General features: G+C 29.4%; 1 protein-coding gene across 1 annotated transcript; it reads left to right on the top strand.

Moving 5' to 3' along the window:
- Positions 1 to 17,006: 17,006 nt before the first annotated feature.
- On the top strand, positions 17,007 to 20,857 carry LOC145642232 (rhamnogalacturonan I rhamnosyltransferase 1-like). Its single transcript, XM_081693342.1, has 8 exons — positions 17,007 to 18,004; positions 18,386 to 18,453; positions 18,586 to 18,674; positions 18,769 to 18,934; positions 19,051 to 19,340; positions 19,437 to 19,641; positions 19,730 to 19,887; positions 20,248 to 20,857. Exons 1-8 carry the CDS (start codon positions 17,578 to 17,580, stop codon positions 20,495 to 20,497), a joined length of 1,653 nt encoding a protein of 550 aa, XP_081549468.1. The 5' UTR covers positions 17,007 to 17,577; the 3' UTR covers positions 20,498 to 20,857.
- The last annotated feature ends 974 nt before the right edge of the window (positions 20,858 to 21,831 follow it).

The following is a 21,831-nucleotide window of genomic DNA, read 5'->3' as shown; positions in this document are numbered from 1 at the left end:
TGTTGCGAGTAAAAAGATGGGGGCCCAGATTGTATCTCGGCTTCCCACTAATTTATTGTAGGTTGTATGACTTTTGTTTTTGAGATAATAATAATAATAACAATAACAATAACAATAACAATAACAATAACAATAACAATAACAATAACAATAACAATAATAATAATAATAATAGACGGGGCTGGGTTGTCTGAAGGTAACGACGGGGCTCTACGACCAGCAGATGTGTTGCTTTATTCTTGGGATAGAGGCCTTGATGTATGTGTTGAATTGACGGGGTCTTCACCTTTGACGCAATCGAGGTTATCTGATTTCGTTCCTGGTTGTGTTGTGTCGGCAGTGGCTCAGCGGAAGCGGGACAAGTATGGGGCACGTTGCAGGGCTATTGGCTATGGTTTTCTTCCTTCCTCTTTTTCTTCGTTAGGGGAATTAGAGAAGGATTCTATTGCGTTCTTGAAGCATGTACAGGTGTTCGCTAAGAGTCAGGGTATTGGTGCTCGTGCAGCTGCTCACATTTTCAGCAGGATCGGGTTTGCTATAGCTAGAGGGGTGGGGCCCAAATTGTATCTCGGCTTCCCCCAATTTCTTGTAAATTGATTGACTTTGTAGGTTTTCTAATAAAAATAATAATAATAATAATTAATACATAAACAAATATATCAATAAAACATCCTTTAAATAAACTCATGCCAATAAGTCTATTACCATCTTTAATTTAATTCAATGTTTTTTTTTGTGACATAGGTTCTATTGCATTTTTAGAAGTAGTTATCCCAATATTCAATTACACTAATAAATCATGACAGTTACTAGATAAATAATTTAGTCATATTATTATTTTTGAAAAATAGAATGCCGTAGTTAGAGACGGATGTAAGTTCAATAAAAAAATATTATTAAATACTAGATTTGTGCCTCGTGCGTTACCCGAGTTGTTTAATGAATTTTAAGATAAATTTTTAATCCAAATGTCAAACTTTAAAATATATAATTGATACAATATTAGTTAAGAATTGATGTGCTTTTGTGACGATTTGCTATCCGGTAGGCATGTAATGACTAATAATAATGTTGGTGAAAATGTTCGATTTAATACATTAAAAAAATAAAAATAAAAAGCAATAAATAAATAAAATAATGTTCAAGCACCATTGGGTTGACCCGAGCCCAAAACTTTGGGCAAGGGTTCAAGTGTTGAACATTTCTTGACTCAAAACCAAAAATGACCCTATCTGAGATGACTCATGACCCGAGCCTAATTGACAGGTCTACATAGTAATAAAATTCTATTAGTTTGTGAAGTATATTATTTTAACCTATTAGTATATAATATAAATGGATATTTTACGCTTTGAACTACTTCTTTCGTTCCAAAAAAATATTATGATACAAAAAAATAAATTTATATGATAATTTTTGAGAATTATAATCTAATAATTTTTTCGAATAAAATTATAAATCAATTTGTATATCTGAAATATTGGTATTTTATCAAAAATAAAACTCTAAACTAATAATTATAAAATCAAATTTATAATTTGTTAATATATATATTTATGTGCTAAAATTTGTTATATATTTTGATAAAATTCCTGATATCAAAAGATAATATTTTATATTTAATTAATTTTAACTGGGAAATCTCATTCGCTAATTTTGCTTACGTGACATATAAATTATTTTATTCTAAAAGAAATTAATAATCTCGTATTTAATTGGGGCTACCACTAAAATTTATTATCCTACATGGCACGCTGAAAAAAATTAAATCTTACGTGGCTCTCTAAAAACTCGGGATAAAACTCCCTTTATATATATACTAGTTTTGTGTCCCGTGCGATGCCTGAGTTGTTTATTGAATTTTAAGATAAATTTTTAATCCGAGATAACTCCTGACCCGATCCTAATTGACAGGTCTACATAGAAATAAATTTCTATTAGATTGTGAAGTATATATATTATTTTAACCGATTAATATATATTATAAATGGATATTTTACGCTTTGAACTACTTCCTACATTCCAAAAAATATTATGATACAAAAAAATAAATTTATATGATAATTTTGAGAATTATAATCTAATAATTTTTTCGAATAAAATAATAAATCAATTTGTACATTTGAAATATTGGTATTTTATCAAAAATAAAACTCTAAACTAACAATTTTATCCTAAAATTCTATCCTAATAGAGTTTTAAATGAACTTTTTTATCTTATGAACTCTATTTAAATCTATTCAACGTGGCACGACACTTGGCGAAAAGTTAAAACACCAAGTGTAGCTGTCTCATGACCTGGCTAAAAGTTTAGCTTTATATATTAGTTATTAGTTTTGTGCCCGTGTGATGGCCGGGTTGTTTTTTAAATTTTGAAATAAATTATTAATCTCTATGTCTAATTTTAAAATACATCTTTAATATGAAATTAGTTAGGAATTAATGTGATTATGTAACGATTTAATTATGTAGTAGACATGTAAATGACTAATAATAATATTGGTATTTTATGTGAGTGAGGGATAGCTCAAGTGGTTAGAGCTTCCCTCCCAACCTAGGAGGTCTTGGGATCAATTTTCACCCCTGCCCTTATGGGCTCTCTAAAACACCAAAAAAAAAAAAAAAAAAAAAAAAAGGTGTTTTTTTTTTAGAGTTATAATCTAATAATTTTTTGAATAAAATTATAATTCAATTTATACACATGAAATATTTTAGAGTTATAATCTAATTTTTTTTTGAATAAAATTATAATTCAATTTATGCCTATGAAATATTGGTATTTTTTCGAAAATAAAACTCTCAACTAATAATTTTTAAAATTTCATCCAAATTTGATTGAAACTAATTAATTTATCTTATGAAGTTTATCTAAGTAAATCCAACGTGGCGCGACACTTAACAAAAAGTTGGAATGCCAAGTGTCGCTGTCTCGTGGCCTGACTAAAAGTTTAACTTTATATTAGTTATATAATATGATATGATTCTAGTGCTCTTTATGGGTGTATTCACTTAAGAATGTTTTTTGTTTTTATTTTAACACACACTTAAGAATGCTAATAAGATGTAATATACTTCATATTTAGTGGACAAGCTTTGAATAAACAAATATATTAATCTCAAGATTACAATTATATCAACGAATTACAATACCCAAGTATGAATGAAAGGTTTGATGTTTACTTATAAATATTTATAAGAGTATATTTGTAATTAAGATCCAAAAATCAATCAACATCGATCTAAAGGATAATTACATGTTTTAAATAATTATAGCAAAAGGTTCAAAATTTAGTAGATCTAACATGACTTATTCCATGTTTAGCTTGCTGGAATGAAGTATTATTTATATTTGTTTAGTAAATAAAATATTGATTGAGGTATATAAATAATTATAATACGAACTAGTTTTGTCAAGCATTGAATTTGGTGCTACATATGATGATGTTAGACGACAATTATAATTTAAAATTGTCATAATGAAACCAAAAGAGTAATAGAAGAATAAGAAGAACATTAGAACATACATGTTGTGTCTTCTATTTAATTCTATTATTATTATTGACATTATTTTTCATAAGACTTTAAATTAATTAAAGTCTAATAACAACTTGAGAGTAGAGACCACGTCCATATGGAAATGGCACTAGTAAATTAGCAATAGTTGCTGGAAATATGAAGGTTGAAGTTGACAATAAGCCATAATAATTCTCCACAATTGTCCATGTGTCAAATTCTTAATGGACTTTTTATTTTTTTAATTAAATTTTTTTCTTGTTAAGCCTCTTAAAAATCGTCATTTAATATTGTCCAAACTCAATATTTCATGTCATCACGTACCTTTCATATCTTGGGTATTGATTTAACAAAGTGATTTGTGATTCTATTAGTATCTATATCAAAATCAAGACAGGTTATAAATCCCTATCGAATTAGAGAAATAGCTTTAAAATTGTTAAATGTTGATGCTTAAAACTTTAAAATTGTTATATAAAATTAGTATTATCTATGTATACTGTATCAATGGAAGAAATTTGGTTCATAATTTTACATAAAGGGTCAATATTTGGAGGATATTTTGAGACTCTGAGTGATTTATTAGTTATTAATCATTCTATTAGTATACTTGTTTTAGAATTCTTAGATAGATATTTAGCTATTATAAAACCTTATAAGACATAAAAAGAAACTTGAAACTATTATTGATGACAATGACTTGGACCAATTCATGAACTACTTTGTGAAATTCACCTCAAGCTAGTACACTAAACTCAACTCGAACTGAACTACTCAACCTTAAGAATACCTATTGTTGGAAATAAAAATTAAAGTAGCATATTGAATTGGTTTGCTTTAGGGCTAAGGCAAGGCAATAACACAAGGCCAAGCTAAGGCAATACAAGACAATGCATCTAAAGACATGATAACGAGAGCTAGGAGTGGGGCAAGGCATGAATGAGATAATTCTGAGCACCAAGTAAGCCTTCCAAGGACCTCTAAGAGCCCTAGGAAACACATTAATGCATAACATTTCCGAGTTCTAATATGTTTTTCAAAGAACTAAATCGGGTAAAGATCAGAGATTTTGGGACCCAGTGTCAAAAACTCAAGTAGTGGTAGGGAATGCATCCAGACTGGGGTCATATAATGTTCTTTAAAATTTAATATAAACACCAGTTTAATTATTTTATGATCACCAACACAATTCTAGAATTGTTTGTGTTGGAGTCAAATATAACAATCCGATAGATATAGCCTTCCAATCTCGAGGTTGGTAGTTCATTATAGACACATAGCACACCATTATCATCTATTCATCTTAGGACATCCTCCCGTTATTGCTCGGCCGCCACCCCTAGAGGTAGGACCTCTCTAGAAAAAAATAGTTGGCTCTTACTTTCTCTCCTATTAACTTCACGAACTTAAGTTGTAGGGCTCATAATCTTTATTTTTAATTCATTTAGAAAGTTTTAAAGAGTTTTGATTTGTCCATTTGTCCACTTGCAAGTTATATATAACATACATACATCCAAAACTATACTATAGTACAATTGTACAATACAACAAATCCAAAGGTCAGTCAATCACCAACCTTTCTAATCATATGATATTCCAAGAACTAACTTAATTAAGGTGTATTATTTTTTATTATTGTTATGAAAATATTATCAATATTTCCAGAAATAAAGTGCCGTGTTGTGCTAATAACTATATTTTATATTATAAAGTCATTAAGAATTTTCTATAACAACAGAATATATGGTTGGTGTGAGTAATGTCATTGACTTCAATTGTATATGTTAAAATTTACTTAGCCTCCACAATTTGGGAAAACTTTAGACTATAAATAATTACATGAATTTTATTATAAATAATAGTAAGAATTATCACATGTACAAGCAATTATGTGCTGTGATTAGCTGTTTAATTACTTTAAGTAATTTCAAATGTAACCATATTTGAGCTGAGTGTTTGTTGAGTTATTGCCTCCAACTTAATTAATTGTACGTCAATGTGATAAATGATGCATGTAAATAAGACATGCTGTATAATTGCCTCTAACTTCTAAGCAAGCTATTAATTATTTGTGTAAACTTATATATTTATTTCTTTGTCTTGGTCTTTCTTACAGATTATTTAAGTTAAATTTCTACAGTTTTTATTTTTAATTAATGATTGATGTTATTATAAGTAAAGATTTACATTTTCAATGCAAATAATTGGATATATGGACTATTAAGATATGTAGTCCTTAACGTAAATCTCTTCAAATAAAGAGTATAATTTTTCTTGAACTAGTTTTGACAAATATATTGTAAACACAATTCTTATATGTGGTTGGCCACACCATGTGGCTAGCCATTATAAAGATTACTTAAAAGATCTTTTTTCACAAGTTTTCACTTAAAAGGTCCTTTTTTAAAAAGTCGACACCACTTAAAAGGTCATTTTTCACAAGGAGTTACTTTGTCACTTTTATAGGGTTACTCTACTCGGTCAGTGCTAAAAGGGTTACCCGATTAGTATCATAGGGGTTTGTTGGTCAATGTTATAGGGGGTTACTTTGCATTTTTGTAAGTGGTTACACACAAGTCGGGTTGTATTGTAAATAAGGGCATGAGGAATGTAAACATATATAAAGTTTATTTTTGTCCTAATATACAGAGTACCATATTATATTATGATGAATTTATTTGCCACATAGCATATTAGCATCAAACATAACCGCAAGTTACATGACAACTCTTTTGAGTTTGTGACAAGGTACCAAAAGGTTGCCTAGCTTGTATAATATGCGCAATTAATGAGCTAGAGTATGGGGCATTAAAATGACCTTATGATCAAGAAGCAACAGATACGCGTAGTATAATTTATTATTGAAGGAAAACCTAAGGCTAAGTTTGATTAGTGCATTGATCGACAACGAAGTTAAACAACAAAAACTATATTTCCATATCAAACTAAATATTGACATTTTTATATACTTCGTAAAAGAATCAATAAATATAATTCAAGTTAGTGTTGTAGTGACAATTGTTGAGCTCAACTGAATTGCCCAATGAAATCTAAATAAACAATGAACAGAACTAGATTAAAAGTGACAAAGTCACACCAGTAATATTTCGCTAAAATAAAAGTTAATTTCTATGGAGGAGTCAAGGTGACACAATAATTAAATCCCTTGATCATCCCAATATATTGAGCTTAAACATGAATTAACTCGACTTAATTGTATTATAGATATTAAAAGACGGAAGTTCGCAACTCATAACTTGACTTGAGAATAAACCGGAACTTGAGCATAGTTTAAGTGATCGACTTGAGAGCCAAAACAATTAGCTACGCCCAAAACCAAAGAATTATGTATGGTTCGTTGACATCTCCTTGTGACATTATACATCATTATTTTGTTGCAATACGTCAGCTAATTGTAGTAGTAGATCGTTCTCTCCTCTATTTTTTTGAAAGAAGATCGTTCTCACCTTCATTTTTCTTTCTTTAATTTTAAAGGATGCGGATCTCAATTAATTGTCATATGGAAAATATAATAAAGTTTTAATTCACAAAACTTTTTAAAAATATATCATGTGATATTTATATCTCTTACAAAACTACCACGATTATTATTAATGATTGTTGTGGGAAATTGATGGTCAACCTCAAAGAATATTTGAAGTATCCATATTTCCAAGCCTAAAACCTAAATTTATATCATCTATTCACAAATTACATTAAGTACTCTCTCTATTTCATAATTTAGCTAGTCTCACCCTCTCAAAAAAAAAAAAAAAAAAACTCCGTATTATGGAATGTGTCTATTTCTTGTTGTTTAACTTTTTTCCTTACACTTTACTTTATACTACGTACTTGTGATCTGTTTTTTTTTTTTTTTTTTTTTTTTTTTTTTTTTTTTTTTTTTAATGTTTTTTAATTATTCTTTATACCCTTATGGCCTTATATTAAGACATTTTTTTTATACAAATACTTGTATTAGGCATTATACGTATTCAACTTTTATAGGTGTAAAAAACGAAATTTGGCAAGTTAAAAAGGCCAAACAACCTGAAGCTAGCATGGTTCATATGTCACCGACACAAAACCACATACTATAAATAGAAATAAGGGTATATATGGCCCTAAAATAAAAAAACCCCTAGCTATAGAGAGGCCACGTTGATAATTAAGACTATGACACGTAAGTGGGCTGCAAATTTAATGGTAGGACTGTGATTTGACATTATTGTAACTTAAGGAATTTTCACAGTTTTAATTTTTATGAACAGACTTCCTAATGATGAAAATTGATCATTCAATGATAAATTTATCAGTTTATGAGGAAGACTAATTAATCAGGCAATTTGTAAATCAGTCATTTTATTTTGGGAATTTTGACAATTACCACCTTCTATTATGTCCATTTTAGCAATTACCACCTTCTATTTTTTTTTTTTGAAAATTACCACCTTCTACTTTTAAAAACATCAAAAGTTATCACCTTCTTGCCCCCCCAACTACCACATGATGCCATTTTGGGCCCATTCTTTCCCTTCCCTCCCTATATCCCTCACATTTCTCATTCCTATTTGGATTCTCATCTCCCCTTTTACTTTTTTTCCCCAAATCACCAATAATTGTTCGTCAATTTTGATTTGGAGGAGTGAATTGAAGCGTTTTTGATTGTTTGGGGGAAAAAAAGTGAAAGGGGGGGGGGGATGGGAATCGAGTTAGGAATGAGAAATGTGAGGGAAATAGGGAGGAAAGGGAAAGAATGAGCCCAAAATGACGTCATGTGGTAGTTGGGAGGCAAGAAAGTGGTAACTTTTGATTTTTTTGAAAATAGAAGGTGGTAATTTTCAAATAAAAAAATAGAAGGTGGTAATTGCTAAAATGGACTAAACAGAAGGTGGTAATTGTCAAAATTTCCTTTTATTTTACTTAAAAAAATTGAGAAGAAAAGTAGATACATAGGGCCTGTTCTGAGAATTGTTTATAACAGAAAGAAATTAGAAAGTGAAGTGAAATCTAAGTTGTACTTTTTTTGTTCATTAGGTTACCATTTTTTCCCTTTCTTTTAAGAGTTTGTCACTATGTTGCTTCTAAAGATTTTTTAACTACCTCCATTTCAATCATATTACATTATTATATGTAACTTTTGAATATTTTAAGTGTTATATGACAAAATTTTAAATTTATTGCTACATTAGAACTTGTGGAACTTTTCTAATGACAAAAATACCACATCAGATTATCATTTTTTTTTTTTTTTTTGGGAATAGACATCATATTATCATGGTATAATACTTTCAAACCACATAATCTTCAAATGATTGACTGGCTAGTGGCTACAATATCTTAGCTTTTAGCTTAATGTTTCAATAAATATATAATCCACAACTATATTTATTGAGTTAAGGTTTTGCTAGCAATGCAACTTATATGAGTGTGTTGATTTGTAGAATGGAATATTATTTTTCCAACTCCAATAGTAATTTTTTTTTTTCACAAAAAAATAAAAATAATAATAAATTAAAAAAAATTAAAAAAAAATAGTTAATTACTATTGGAGTTGGAAGAATAATACGAAGTAGTAATTATTAGAGTACATTTTTTAAGAAAAAAAAAAACTTTTTTTGGGGTATTATAGTTTGGTAATTTGTCAACAATAATTGACCGACAAATAGGTCATTCTAACAAATTGACAATAATATTCTTCTTAAAGAAAAGTAAAAATAACAAAGGTAAAGTAATAAAGTAGTACTCCATATTAAGATAAACACCCTTTTTTTAAAAAAAAAAAAAAAAAAAGTAAATCATATATACTCGTATTAGTTAGCAAGTATTGCATGTGGATTAGATTAACGTAAATAGTTTAAAACAAATGACATAAATGTTTGACCATAAATTACCAACACGGCAACAATAGATTGTGACGGCTGAGTAAATTAAATATTACAACCTTATATTATAAGAAATGAATACGACTTGATGTAATATTATTGCTCTCTACAAATTATACAAGGACAAATAAGACAGACAGTAAAACACAAGATTATGATATGAGTCTAACGTTCATATTTGTCAAATGTCAAACACGCTTTAAATTTCAATTTGATTAGCTTCTATTATAAGTGACGACGACCAAATCGCGTGTAAGAAAGTTACATCTCATTTGTCCGTTTTATATTCAACATTTTGCTTCCCGTGCATTATATAGCCGCCTAGTTAAGTACGGAGTACTTGTTATTTTAACGGGGAAAGTTCTACGATGGATGAGATATATAGAACGGTTTTTAAATAATGCACTAAATATCCTTTGATTATGGGTGTGTTTAATTATCTGATTTTTACTCATCTAAACTTATATATTCTTATATAAATTTATCTAAATTATACTTTATTATTTATCAAAATTTATTTTATTTGTAATTTATACATATTTGGATAACCATTGTCAAAAGTATTTTTCCTTAACTGAACTAAACTAAGCTGAATTACTGATTTAAACTTATTACACCTAAAATAAGTGAAAGTAAAATAAACGAAACATATATATATATATATATATATATATATATATATATATATATATATATATATATATATATATATATATATATATATATATATATATATATATATATATATATAAGAAATTCACGAGATATACCTTTGGGTACAATTTTTTTAATAATGAACAATAAGTCCCATTCTATTGCAAGTCAAAGTATAAACCCTTATACGTGATTTTACTCAATTGCTAGTTTCAATATAAGAGAATGTATTATTATAGCATTGCTTTTAGAATTTCCTTCAATTCTAGTATTGCAAAATGTATAAGTAATACTTTTGCTAAATAAATATTTTGGTCGGTAATCAGTTGGTCACTACTCCAATTTTATTATCTATTAATGGACATATCAACTAATATTAGATAGATTATGCTAGACATAATCCATGCATACGATTAAAAAGTATTGAGAATATTATTTTGAAGCACGCATAGCAACGGTGTTTTAAAAAAAATCACATGCACATGAATCATTTACATTTATAGTTATTCCTCCTATAGTATATCCTCATTGGATCAACACTGTATATTAATCACGCATTATCCCTTATCAATATACATATATTGTATATTTGTATATGGGTAAACAAAACACATGTTCTTTTCACCTTATAAGAACATTGGTAGGTAAAAATAATTTTTAATAAGTTAAATTTTAGCTAATTCAATTGATAATAGCATTGATAGAGTATATAAACCAATTCTACACTTCAACCATCAGTAATGATAGCGTATATATCGGGCTTCAACCATCAGCTTGGTTGATGCCGTTGAAGCCAAAGATCGATTTATATACTCTTTGAAATACGAAATATGTTTTATTATTGATTATAGATCAATTTTAATCTATATAGTAGAAAGAAGTTACGGAATAAGAGGTTTATATATTTTGATTCCGATAATAATAATAAAAATAAATATTAGGAGATGAAAAAAAAGCCTACTAGGAATTTTATTTTTTATTTTTTTAAAAAAAAAAATTTAAAAAACCTTCATACGGAGTATTAAAAATGATCGAAACAGGGTGGTTAATGATTATGCAAAGAGAAAGATTATTTATTTAAAAAAGGAAGAAAAAGTGAATAGATGAATGTGATGGCCACCACAAATAAGGAGTAAACAAAGAAATAAAAGAATAACGATAAAATTGGTGTATTCTGTTAATGATTCCAAATTTGCCAATCATGGAGAAAGACATGATAGGGTGATGATGAACCACATAGTGCTGCCATCACGAATTTTACAATTTTGGAAACACTCTTATTATTTTATTACTGACATTATTTGATAATTAATTACTTGAATATGTTATTCTGAATATATAAACATATTAATAAGCTCATATACAACGAGGCATGGATTATTTAAATAAGTCGTTTTACTAAACTTGGCATTTTATATTAAGTTAATTACTTCTCGTAATAACAAACAATAGAGAAGTAAAAAAATAGAGTTTAGGAAAATGTAAGGAAATGTCAATTTCTCCCTTAGTTTTCAGTGGACTTTTTAGATTGTACACAATACTAGTTTTATATTTTATGTTCTCTGCACTTTATTTCTACTTATAAATAGGCCGGTTTGTAATAGTTTGCCAAATTTTTAAATAAAAAAATGATATTCATATGTGATACGGATTATGATTTTTTTTTCCCTAAAATATACATAAAAACAATATGACTCGAGTGGTTTAAAATCAAAGAAAAACCGTAGGACGAAAGAAGAATAGATTGAAATTGGTGGGTGTGACCCAATTCAATTAGGAGACAAAGAGAGTGAGAATCTCAAATAATTTGGGGTACTCATTGGATATTTGGAAGCATAGTTACAACCATTTTAAGGTATAAATTAGGGATCAACCTATATTCCCTTATATTCAATTCTTTTTTGGGGTTATTATAAACCATAATACTCCTAATTATTAGTGAAGAGATGCCGCCTTTAGGTGTATCCATTATTTGTTTGAAATTGATATGTGATTATACAAACGAATTCCTTTTTAAAAATTTCTAAATTTGAAAAGTAGTTGTCTAAGACAATATTATTAGCTAGGTTATTGGTTTTCTTTATGTCTTTTTTTTTTTTTTTTTTTTTTTACAACTTGTTTTTTAATTTAGTATTCCAAAATTTAATTCTATTCTCTATATTTGCATAACAAAGGTTTACTTAGCTTGTTGAACTTAAAGTTGTTAACGTAACGATATGAGCCATCCTAAAATAGAGAAGTAATTTTTACCAAGTTTGAGGAGGCGTTTCTCCACTTTGTAACTTGTTATCAATTTGTTTTAGGATGAATTGAAACTTCTTAAAATTTAAAAGTGGGACAACACCTCTCATTTCCCCTATTGGTACAAAGCTCGAATAGTCGAATCCAAATTCATAGCTCTCTAGGATTCGACAATAATACTTCATTAATTCTTTTCATGATTATGATCAAATATAAAGGACTTAATTTTTTTTGGCGTAATAAATTTTACGATAAATAACTTAATTATGATTGCAAGTTTATGTACATTAAAGCAAACAAGGGCATGCACACTCAAAACTTGAAGAAAAAAATATTCTATTTCGAAGAAAAATGAATTAAAAAGAAATAAATAATCCTTAGTCCTTTCTAAAGCAGGACCCATATCTTAATATGGGAGGAAAATGAGGCTACGTAATAAATGTAAGTTGTTGAGCCATCATATTTGAAGTAGAGCGTACGTTGATTTCCTATCCATGCAATGGATGATACATTTCATGCCTCTAATAACACGACCCCTATATATGTTATTACTATACTATACCTAAAATATTGTGAGACTTCTATTTCAAGGAGTTATATATACTTTGATTGATTAGAAAGTTAATTAATGTGATTGATTAGAAAGTTAATGCCTCTTCATTACGTAAATCATTCTAGACTCTAATTTTTTTTTTATCAAAACATTAGTCGTTTTGCAAATTACTTTTATGTCGATACATGATATGAGTGATCCTGTATTGCATTATGCATAAAGTTAGGATAGGTCGTTTTCTATAATCATTATTCTTCGGGTGCTAGTGCATTATACGTAACCTCCATGCAATGTTGCGTTATGTAAATTTTATTTAGCTTGCGAAGAAATTGATAAAATCTAAGGATTAATATCTTAGAATGGGATCAAAATAAAAATCTTTAGTACATAAGAATCATATTTATATACCAGGCCAATAAGCTAGAAAGCCGGTTTGTGTCCTTTTTTCACTTGTTTGGATTTTTTCAATAAGGGAGGCTTCCTTAACGAGTCATAATCATATTTATAATTACACAAAATATTTGTAAATCTACTTTTGAACTTATATGATTGGATATGAGACTTGACACCTAAAGTTAAGTGAGATAAATTTGGCATGAGAAAGCTAAGTGGGACTTTCTCATTGGTCTAAATCCAATTTCGTTGAAATAAACGAATTATAATTTTGTGAAAAATTAGTTAGTTGTATTTAAAAAAAAGTTAATTTAAGCATAAATGCACAATTGTTGATGTAAATTTAGTTGCGTATTCCATAGGAAAGAACAAAAATTTCTAGTAGACAAATACTATAACAAGTCAAAGGATTGAAGAGAAAAGATAAATACTTACATACGTAGTAGTACATGATGAGGCATCTAGAGTTCTTATTGACTCATCATTCCCTCTAAATTTCCTATTTGCTAATTAAGTGGTTTTTTTTTAACAAAAAAAAAAATAAAAATAAAATTGGAAGGAACAAGTATACACGTACAAATGGTACTATGTAGCAATGTTTAAATGTATGTACTATAATTAATTTTGTTGTTGCCACATATGTAGTATATAGTGAGAAAATTGATAGGTCCATTACAATTATATGAGCGTGTAATTCGTAGCCTTTTCCCACCGAGCTCTAGGAAAATGTACTTATTTGTGCAACTTTTCGACCAAAATACTCTCTATCTATATATCTCCTTCAATTCAACCTATCATGCGATAAGGTATTTATTATACATATTGTTCAAAACTATTGTAATCTCTATCAATAGCTTTTTTGTTATGTACATAGTAGTAAGCTACGCTTATGTACAATAATATGATATTCATTTCAAAGTATTCACTTTTTAAAAAAAAATCTCCTTACATGTATTTTGATTGAACAAAACAATGACAATTTCAAGAGCGCTCCTGAAATATAAGTAATCATTCCAAACAAAAAGTGTTATCTCTTAAAATCCTAATTGAATTCCTCTATTAGATGAATATTGCAAGTCTTTATAACAATGTAAACTTTTACACGATTCAGTATTCATGCACTTTCTTTTTTAGTATTATTTCTAATAATACGATCAATGAATGATCAAGTAAGTATGTAATATGTATGTACCTTGCCACCTTCTATCCAAGGCGGCTGTGTGCATGCCTTCTCTTTTTTTTTTTTAGCTAGTCTGCTTATTGCTAAGTTTGCATGGCTTCGACCAACAATAAAAATTGCCTATTAACTCTATAATAAATGATTACTTCACAAGATAAAATTTAAGTGAACTTGTTATAATTAGCCTTAACACTACTACTTCGTATATAGTACAAAATGACACAGTAAGAGAAACGAATTATGTACAATATACATAATGCTCTATGGCATATTGGCATAACAGTGAGTGAATTCTTAAACTATTTTCTACCATTATTTATACTTCGTATAAGTTATTTTAATTTTACCTCGTTCTCTTTTATTCAAAATATAGGTGAAAATTTCATTTCTTAGGACCAAAACAACTTTTATTATATTTATATCATAACTGACTTATTAAAATTTTTCTAACGCGTATTTTTATATTTTGAATCGGAGGAAAAAGCCAGGAAACTTTATCAAGAACCAATAATCAATAATGTGTACCAACTTATTTCCATATTCCTCAAAACAAAGTAACATATAAACATTTGTCCTAATACATATTACTATTAAGGACCTACAACCATTCTTCTCCAATAAATACATATCTAAATACAAGAGAACAACACGATGACCCTATTGTACAGTTGATGGAGATGAAGTAGTACTAATGTATATATTCTCAAATCTCAATCTTTCACATATCACTTCAAATTCAACGATCCTTTTTTTTAAAAAATAAATAAAATAAATTATACATTTGTACGTGTGGAAAACTCAAAGCTACAAAGTATCCCTTAAACATTCCCCACCAAATTTTAAAAAAATATATTAGTGTAGTATTTGTGGAAGAATTAATTATTGATACTTTGTACTTTTTCTTTCAACTATTATTTCGACTTAAGGTTTGTTCACTTCACCTTCTTAATTTCAGTTCAACTTACGTTAGCTCCAATTAGTTCAGTTCAGTTCAACTCCTTCAATTAAGCTAGTTCAGTTCAGTTCAACTCCTTCAATTATGCTACAATCAGTTCAGTTCAGCTCCAATCAGTTCAGTTCAGCTCAGTAAATGTGAACATGCCCTTAGTCCATATCCTAACTGCTACCTTAAACGATATTATCAATTATCAAATATTCAAATAGTTTCTAAACGAAAACAAAATCTTATATGTATATATGAACACATGATCTCAATCAAAAAAAGAATTCCAACAACCACAAATCTCAAAAAAATGCAATGAACCAAGTACAATTAGGAAAATTTAGGAAATATGAAAGAAGTTCCAATTGAAGGACCCTAAATAATAATGATTTCGACGTGTGTTGTGAATGAATGGCATGATCAATGCCCCCACAACACAGTGATGCCAATGTCAGTGCCCAACTCTTAGTATTAAATTTATTTCATCATTCTTATTACTACGTATAAACATTCATCATGTACATATTACTGATATTAGAGGTTACAATGACCTAGATTATTAATCAAGTACTACATTACTACGATCACGATTATGAATGAATATACGAAAGAAATGATATGAATGAATAAAATTTCATAATTTTATCCTCCCCTCTATTTATTAGATATTGTGGTAGTTGCTCAAAAAAAAAAAAAAAGATATTGTGGTAGTTAAATTGTAGTATTTAGATAATTATAAAGTATGGAGTATTAAACATCACCCTTGTACAAATCTATCTTTTTGTTACTAAACAAATCTATCTTTTTTGCCATCAATTAGTATAATAAATTAATAAAATATTATTCCTTCAAAAAAAAAAAAAAAAAAAAATATTACAATGAAATATTCACCTTAAAGTTGGTTATGTTAAGATGTAAATACAATTGTTTCTCGTTTTATACTTACTAAGAAAATCTCAATCATAATATTTGAGAAACAATGTCTTCATCACTATTGTTATTATAATCAAATCAAGAAAAAAAAATCTCAATTATTAAACATATATTTTACTAGTTTGATTCAATTGAACAATTCCTCCAAAATATGAGTAAATCATACATATAAGAACATAATATAGCTTGGTAACCATAATTGATATAAAATCAACAAAAAATAAATCCCGATAAGTAAAAATTTGATTTGATAAGTGCAAATCAATTTTCAACCTTTTATCAATATAAAGAAGTTTTAATCAATCAAAACTTCACTTTAATTAGCCTTCTTTAGCTAAATGCCTATCAATTAACCAAACAATTAGAAGTAGTCCAAATACAAATAAAAAGATTAAAAAGGAATGAAGAAAAAATATTTACACCTCCCAATTATGATAGTTAAAATAATATACAATCTTCATAATTATATATTCCTTCTCATACTAAAACACTTACCCTTATACACTAATAAAATACTTTACCTATTATAATTACGACTTACCATATTAAATAATTAATAAAGTAGTTACTCAATTAAAGAAATCATTTCCTATTATATTTCTTTTTTTCAATTAAAAAAATATCTTTTTTCCTCTCACTGCTCACTCACCGACGCCGTAATTAGAGGTTATGTAAAACTCTAGTCTCTCATCTTAACATAAATACTCTCAATTCTCTTCATTTTTTCTCTGCTCTCTTATCTTTTCTCTCTCTAAATTCTCTCTCATCTTTTTTTCCGGTTATTATTCCCGGATTTTTTGATAATAAAATCCTACATTGTATTTTTGTTTGTTAGTCAAATTGAGTTTTTCTACTGTAGTTTGATTTGATTTCAAAGTTGATATTTTTCGTAAATAAGAAAGAAAGGGGTGGTTTTGAATTTAATCAGCATTACTGGGTTTTGATAATTATTTTTGCAAAAAAAAGTTTGATTTAGTGTGGAATTTTTAGTAATTAATTTGACTATATTTGAGAAATTCCTTTTTCACTCAGATTTAATCACTTTCCCCGACGCAAAAATTTCTTAAATTTTGAGAAATTCAAGGCATCTTTCTTTAATTATATAATTAATTCAGGTATTATTAAATTCATTGAATCAATCCTCCCATTTTTTGTTAACTTGCTTAAATTTCCTGGGTATTTCCTCACAATAACTGCATACTCAGAATAAAATCATTCTTTTTTCCAAAATTACATCTGAATGAGTAGAAAAGATTGAAACTTTTCATAAATTAGTCCTCAATAAATGGTGGGTATTGTTGAAAAAAAGCAAAAAACTCAAGAATATAGCTTAATTATGTGTAAGGTTGAAGAATCTTCAACTGAGTTGATTAGAGAGAGAAAGGGTGTTAACAATGGTGGTGTAGCAGGAGAAAGAGAATGGAAAATGGATATTAAAGTTGAAAATATTTTGAGTGATTCTCCAAAAACTGATAAATATAGAGCATCAATGGCGGCAAATCATCGATCTAAGAGATTAAAATTAGGTTTTGTTACATTTTTTTTGTGGTTGGTTTTAATGGCACTTACTACTGTACAAAGTGGTGATAATTGGAAAGCTAGTGCGATTAAAGGTTGGTCTTATAGTTGCTTCAATCATAGTGATTATGATTCACATTTGAAAGTTCTTGACAGCTCTCAAATCCTGCCTAAGATCGATCGTCCCCCTAAAAGTAAGTTTTTTCGGGTTTCGTGATTATTTGTGGACGAAGGAAGTTTATGAAATTATTTTATATTGCTTAAGGGTGTTTGTTATGTTGCTGGGTTTTTAGGCTAATTTGAGTTTTTTGATGTATTGTTGTTGAAGTCATGTACTGTATTTTGTAACAACTGATTTTTATTTACTTTTGTATATTTTCTATTATTGTACATGAATTTATTAAAAGTTTTTGGAATTTAATTGTCATTATTGTTGATTAATTTGTGCAGTTTGGTAGTTCTGTTGGTTTGGTCATGTGATTATTTACTCTGTTTTGGAATTGGCAGTTAGTATTATTATTGGGGAATGAGTTTTTTTAGGCTGATAATGTGAAATTTATTTGTTTTTTTTGCAGGGGTTTATAAGAACAATGGTTACCTTATGGTGTCCTGCAATGGTGGACTTAATCAAATGCGTGCCGCGGTACGTTGATTATGAGTCTTATTTGAATCAATTTAGGCCTAATCCTGTATTTTTGTGATTGAAATTGCTATTTTTGACAGTAGTTAGACTTTCAATTTCTCCTACCAACATTGTAGTTGACTATTTTTGCAGATATGTGATATGGTTGCTATTGCTAGATATCTGAATGTAACTCTTATTGTTCCGGAGTTGGATAAAACATCATTTTGGCAGGATCCTAGGTATATATATTTTTACATTGTAGATTTCGAGTTGAATGAATTTATCATGAATATAAAGAACTTCTTGTAAATGGTTTATATGAATTCGTTTCAGTGATTTTGAAGACATATTTGATGTTGATCATTTCATCAATTCATTGAGAGATGAAGTCCGGATATTGAAAGAGTTGCCACCACATATGAAGAATCGAATTGAAGAAAAACCGGCTCATTCTTTGGCCCCGGTTAGCTGGTCTGACCTTTCCTATTATCATAACCAGGTTAGCTTTATACAATCCTTTTACATTATTATGGATCTTGGATATATTTAAGTCTATGGTATCTGTTTAATGGTGTTAATTACGGAATACGACTAATTTCTTTCTTGCCCAAACAGATACTTCCCTTGTTTATGAAGAACAAGATTGTACACTTGAATAAAACTGATGCCCGGCTTGCGAATAATGGGTTGCCTCTTGAAATTCAAAAGTTGCGCTGTAAGGTGAATTATCAAGCATTGAAATTCACTCCTCAAATTGAGGAATTGGGGCAAAGGGTAGTCAACATCCTAAGGGAAAAAGGCCAATTCCTGGTTCTTCATCTTCGATATGAAATGGATATGTTGGCCTTTTCAGGCTGTACTCAAGGTTGTACTGCAGATGAGGCAAGAAATTTGACAGAAATGAGGTGAAGACTTAATTTGTTTGGGTTCAACTTGTAGTTAAAATATTGAGTGTAGAGTAAAAACAAGTCCTGACGTTGGAATTGCTTAATAATTTACAGGTATTCCTACCCTTGGTGGAAGGAAAAAGTCATAGACTCAGATGTTAAACGGCGAGATGGTCTCTGCCCATTGACCCCCGAGGAAACTGCCTTAACCCTGAGTGCACTGGGAATTGATCGCAATATCCAAATTTATATTGCTTCAGGGGAAATTTACGGAGGGAAAAGGAGAATGGCCAGCTTAGCCGCATCTTACCCAAATTTGGTTAGTACTAATATAAGCATAGACTGATTGTTTACTTGTATCATTTTGCATTCTTTAGAGGGAATTTTTGACTAATTTTATGAAACAGGTGAGAAAGGAGACCCTACTTGAACCGTCAGACTTGAGATTTTTCCAAAATCACTCTTCTCAAATGGCTGCATTAGACTATTTGGTCTCTTTGGAGAGTGATATATTTGTTCCTACTTATGATGGAAATATGGCTAGAGTTGTCGAGGGCCACCGAAGGTATTGTGCCACACTATTTAGATGCCAAAATTTTGCACGCCGTCTCCTAATCACTTGTTTTCTTGTTTGTATCTGGCTGCTTGTGAAATTTGTTGACTTGTATTGGTGGCATAATAATATAATTTTGCATGGATAAAGACGTAAACAAGATTGATTTACACAGAATGATAAACATGTTCCCAAAAATTAGAAAGGGATGGACCATCTAAGCATCTCTAGGTTGCGTCTGCTCTAGCTAGAAGACTTGACCTTATTGTGATTTTGTATTGCATGACCTAAGCTAATGATTTTAGTCCTTGTATTTGGATTTTTTTTTTTTACTATAAAATCTTACACTATCTTTTTTAACTTTTCTTGCAGATATATGGATTTCAAGCAGACAATTTCTCTGGATAGGAAGCTCTTGGTTCACTTGATTGATCAATACAGCGACGGGTCATTGAGTTGGGATGAGTTCTCATCTTCTGTGAAGGCAGCTCATGCTGCCCGTATGGGAACTCCCCATACCCGAACTGTGATTCCTAATAAACCCAAAGAAGAGGACTATTTCTATACCAATCCTTATGAATGCTTGGAACAACAACCAGATGAAGCATTGCAAATCGCGTGAATTCTCTAGTTTCTCTCCTCCATGCTGATGGGATGTTCCTATACACATCCAGATGCAACTTTTGTACAGTTTGCATCACGCACACACATACACACCGGTGGCCTCTTCCCACATACACAGGTATAAGCATAATACACAAAGGGCTGATGATTTCGAGCCTTAGAATGAAAACTAATGCTTTCTTAGGCTTTCTTCAGCACATCATGAACATATTTTTTTAGTCTTGTTTACACCCTAGCTAATAAGTTTATTACATGTATAGAGAAGCTAGCTTGCCATTCTCATAGGTTATCCTGATATGAATGAGCCACAGTTGTAGACTACAGCTTGCATATACAGGTCATTCAAAATTTTGGAATTCTTTTCTTCTTTTTCCCCCGTCGAATTTTTCGATTTCATTGATACTAAATTGTATGGTTTTTGAAGCATTTCTTTCTTTACACCCTACTCGAAGGACAAGCACCCGAATCTGAATAATTTAAAACTCAAGCTTGCCCATACCGAGCACAAATTCATAATTTTACATATATTTGTCCGTATTAGTCTATTTTCGCCGGTTTCTTGTTATCGTTATCACGAAATTAATTTACATAATTAATTACGCTCATTCTTCCCGTTTACTTTTAAACATCATTATGCACGTATTTTGACTACTAATTCTAAACTTAAAAGTCTTGGTTCTTGAAAAGAGAGGAGTTGCTATCACTTAGACGTCCACGTTTAATACTAGTAAGTTGTTACAAACATAAATTTCGTTGGTAGTATTATAAGTCCACTTTTATACCTCAAGCTGAAAAATGGCATTAATTAGTGGTCCAATTGTAACAAACTTTTTCATATTAAATCTGAATGTGAATGCATATTTTGCACAATCAAAGTATGCGGACCTTTTTTTATATAAATCACCTCATCTTCCTCACCGACAAAATCTTTTTCCAGCAAATTCCAATACAACGTGAGAATTTTTTTTCTGTTTTATCTTACACTTCCAAGAGTTCCAACCTATTTAACCTTTGGATGACCACCCTTCTCCCTATCCGTTCTCAAAGATAAACGCGTATTATGCAGTCTTACCCCTAACAACCGAGAATATAACAAATCGACTATTGTATAACGTTGTTGTATCTAAAATACTCATTCTTTAGAGAGAAACGCGTATTATGCAGTCTTACCCTAACAAGAAGAAAAGACGACAAATTAACCATAACGTTGTTATGTCTCTAAATTAAAGGAGATTGATTACATGCAACAGAAAGAAAATGGAAGCATAATTACTTGTAAATTAAATCTAATAAGCGTGGCTTAGAAGAGAAAAGTTGGGTATTATAGGAGAC

The sequence above is a fragment of the Chenopodium album genome, chromosome 8 (genome assembly GCF_948465745.1).
Source record: "Chenopodium album chromosome 8, dcCheAlbu1.1, whole genome shotgun sequence".
In the NCBI taxonomy this organism is placed as follows: domain Eukaryota; kingdom Viridiplantae; phylum Streptophyta; class Magnoliopsida; order Caryophyllales; family Amaranthaceae; genus Chenopodium; species Chenopodium album.
This window is presented reverse-complemented; position numbering and strand designations above follow the sequence as displayed.

Coding starts and splice junctions, on each gene's coding strand:
- LOC145642232 (XM_081693342.1), top strand. CDS start 17,578: ATGGTGGGTATTGTTGAAAAAAAGCAAAAAACTCAAGAATATAGCTTA. Junction 18,675..18,768: donor TCATTTTGGCAGGATCCTAG/GTATATATATTT, acceptor AATTCGTTTCAG/TGATTTTGAAGACATATTTG. Junction 19,888..20,247: donor GTTGTCGAGGGCCACCGAAG/GTATTGTGCCAC, acceptor CTTTTCTTGCAG/ATATATGGATTTCAAGCAGA.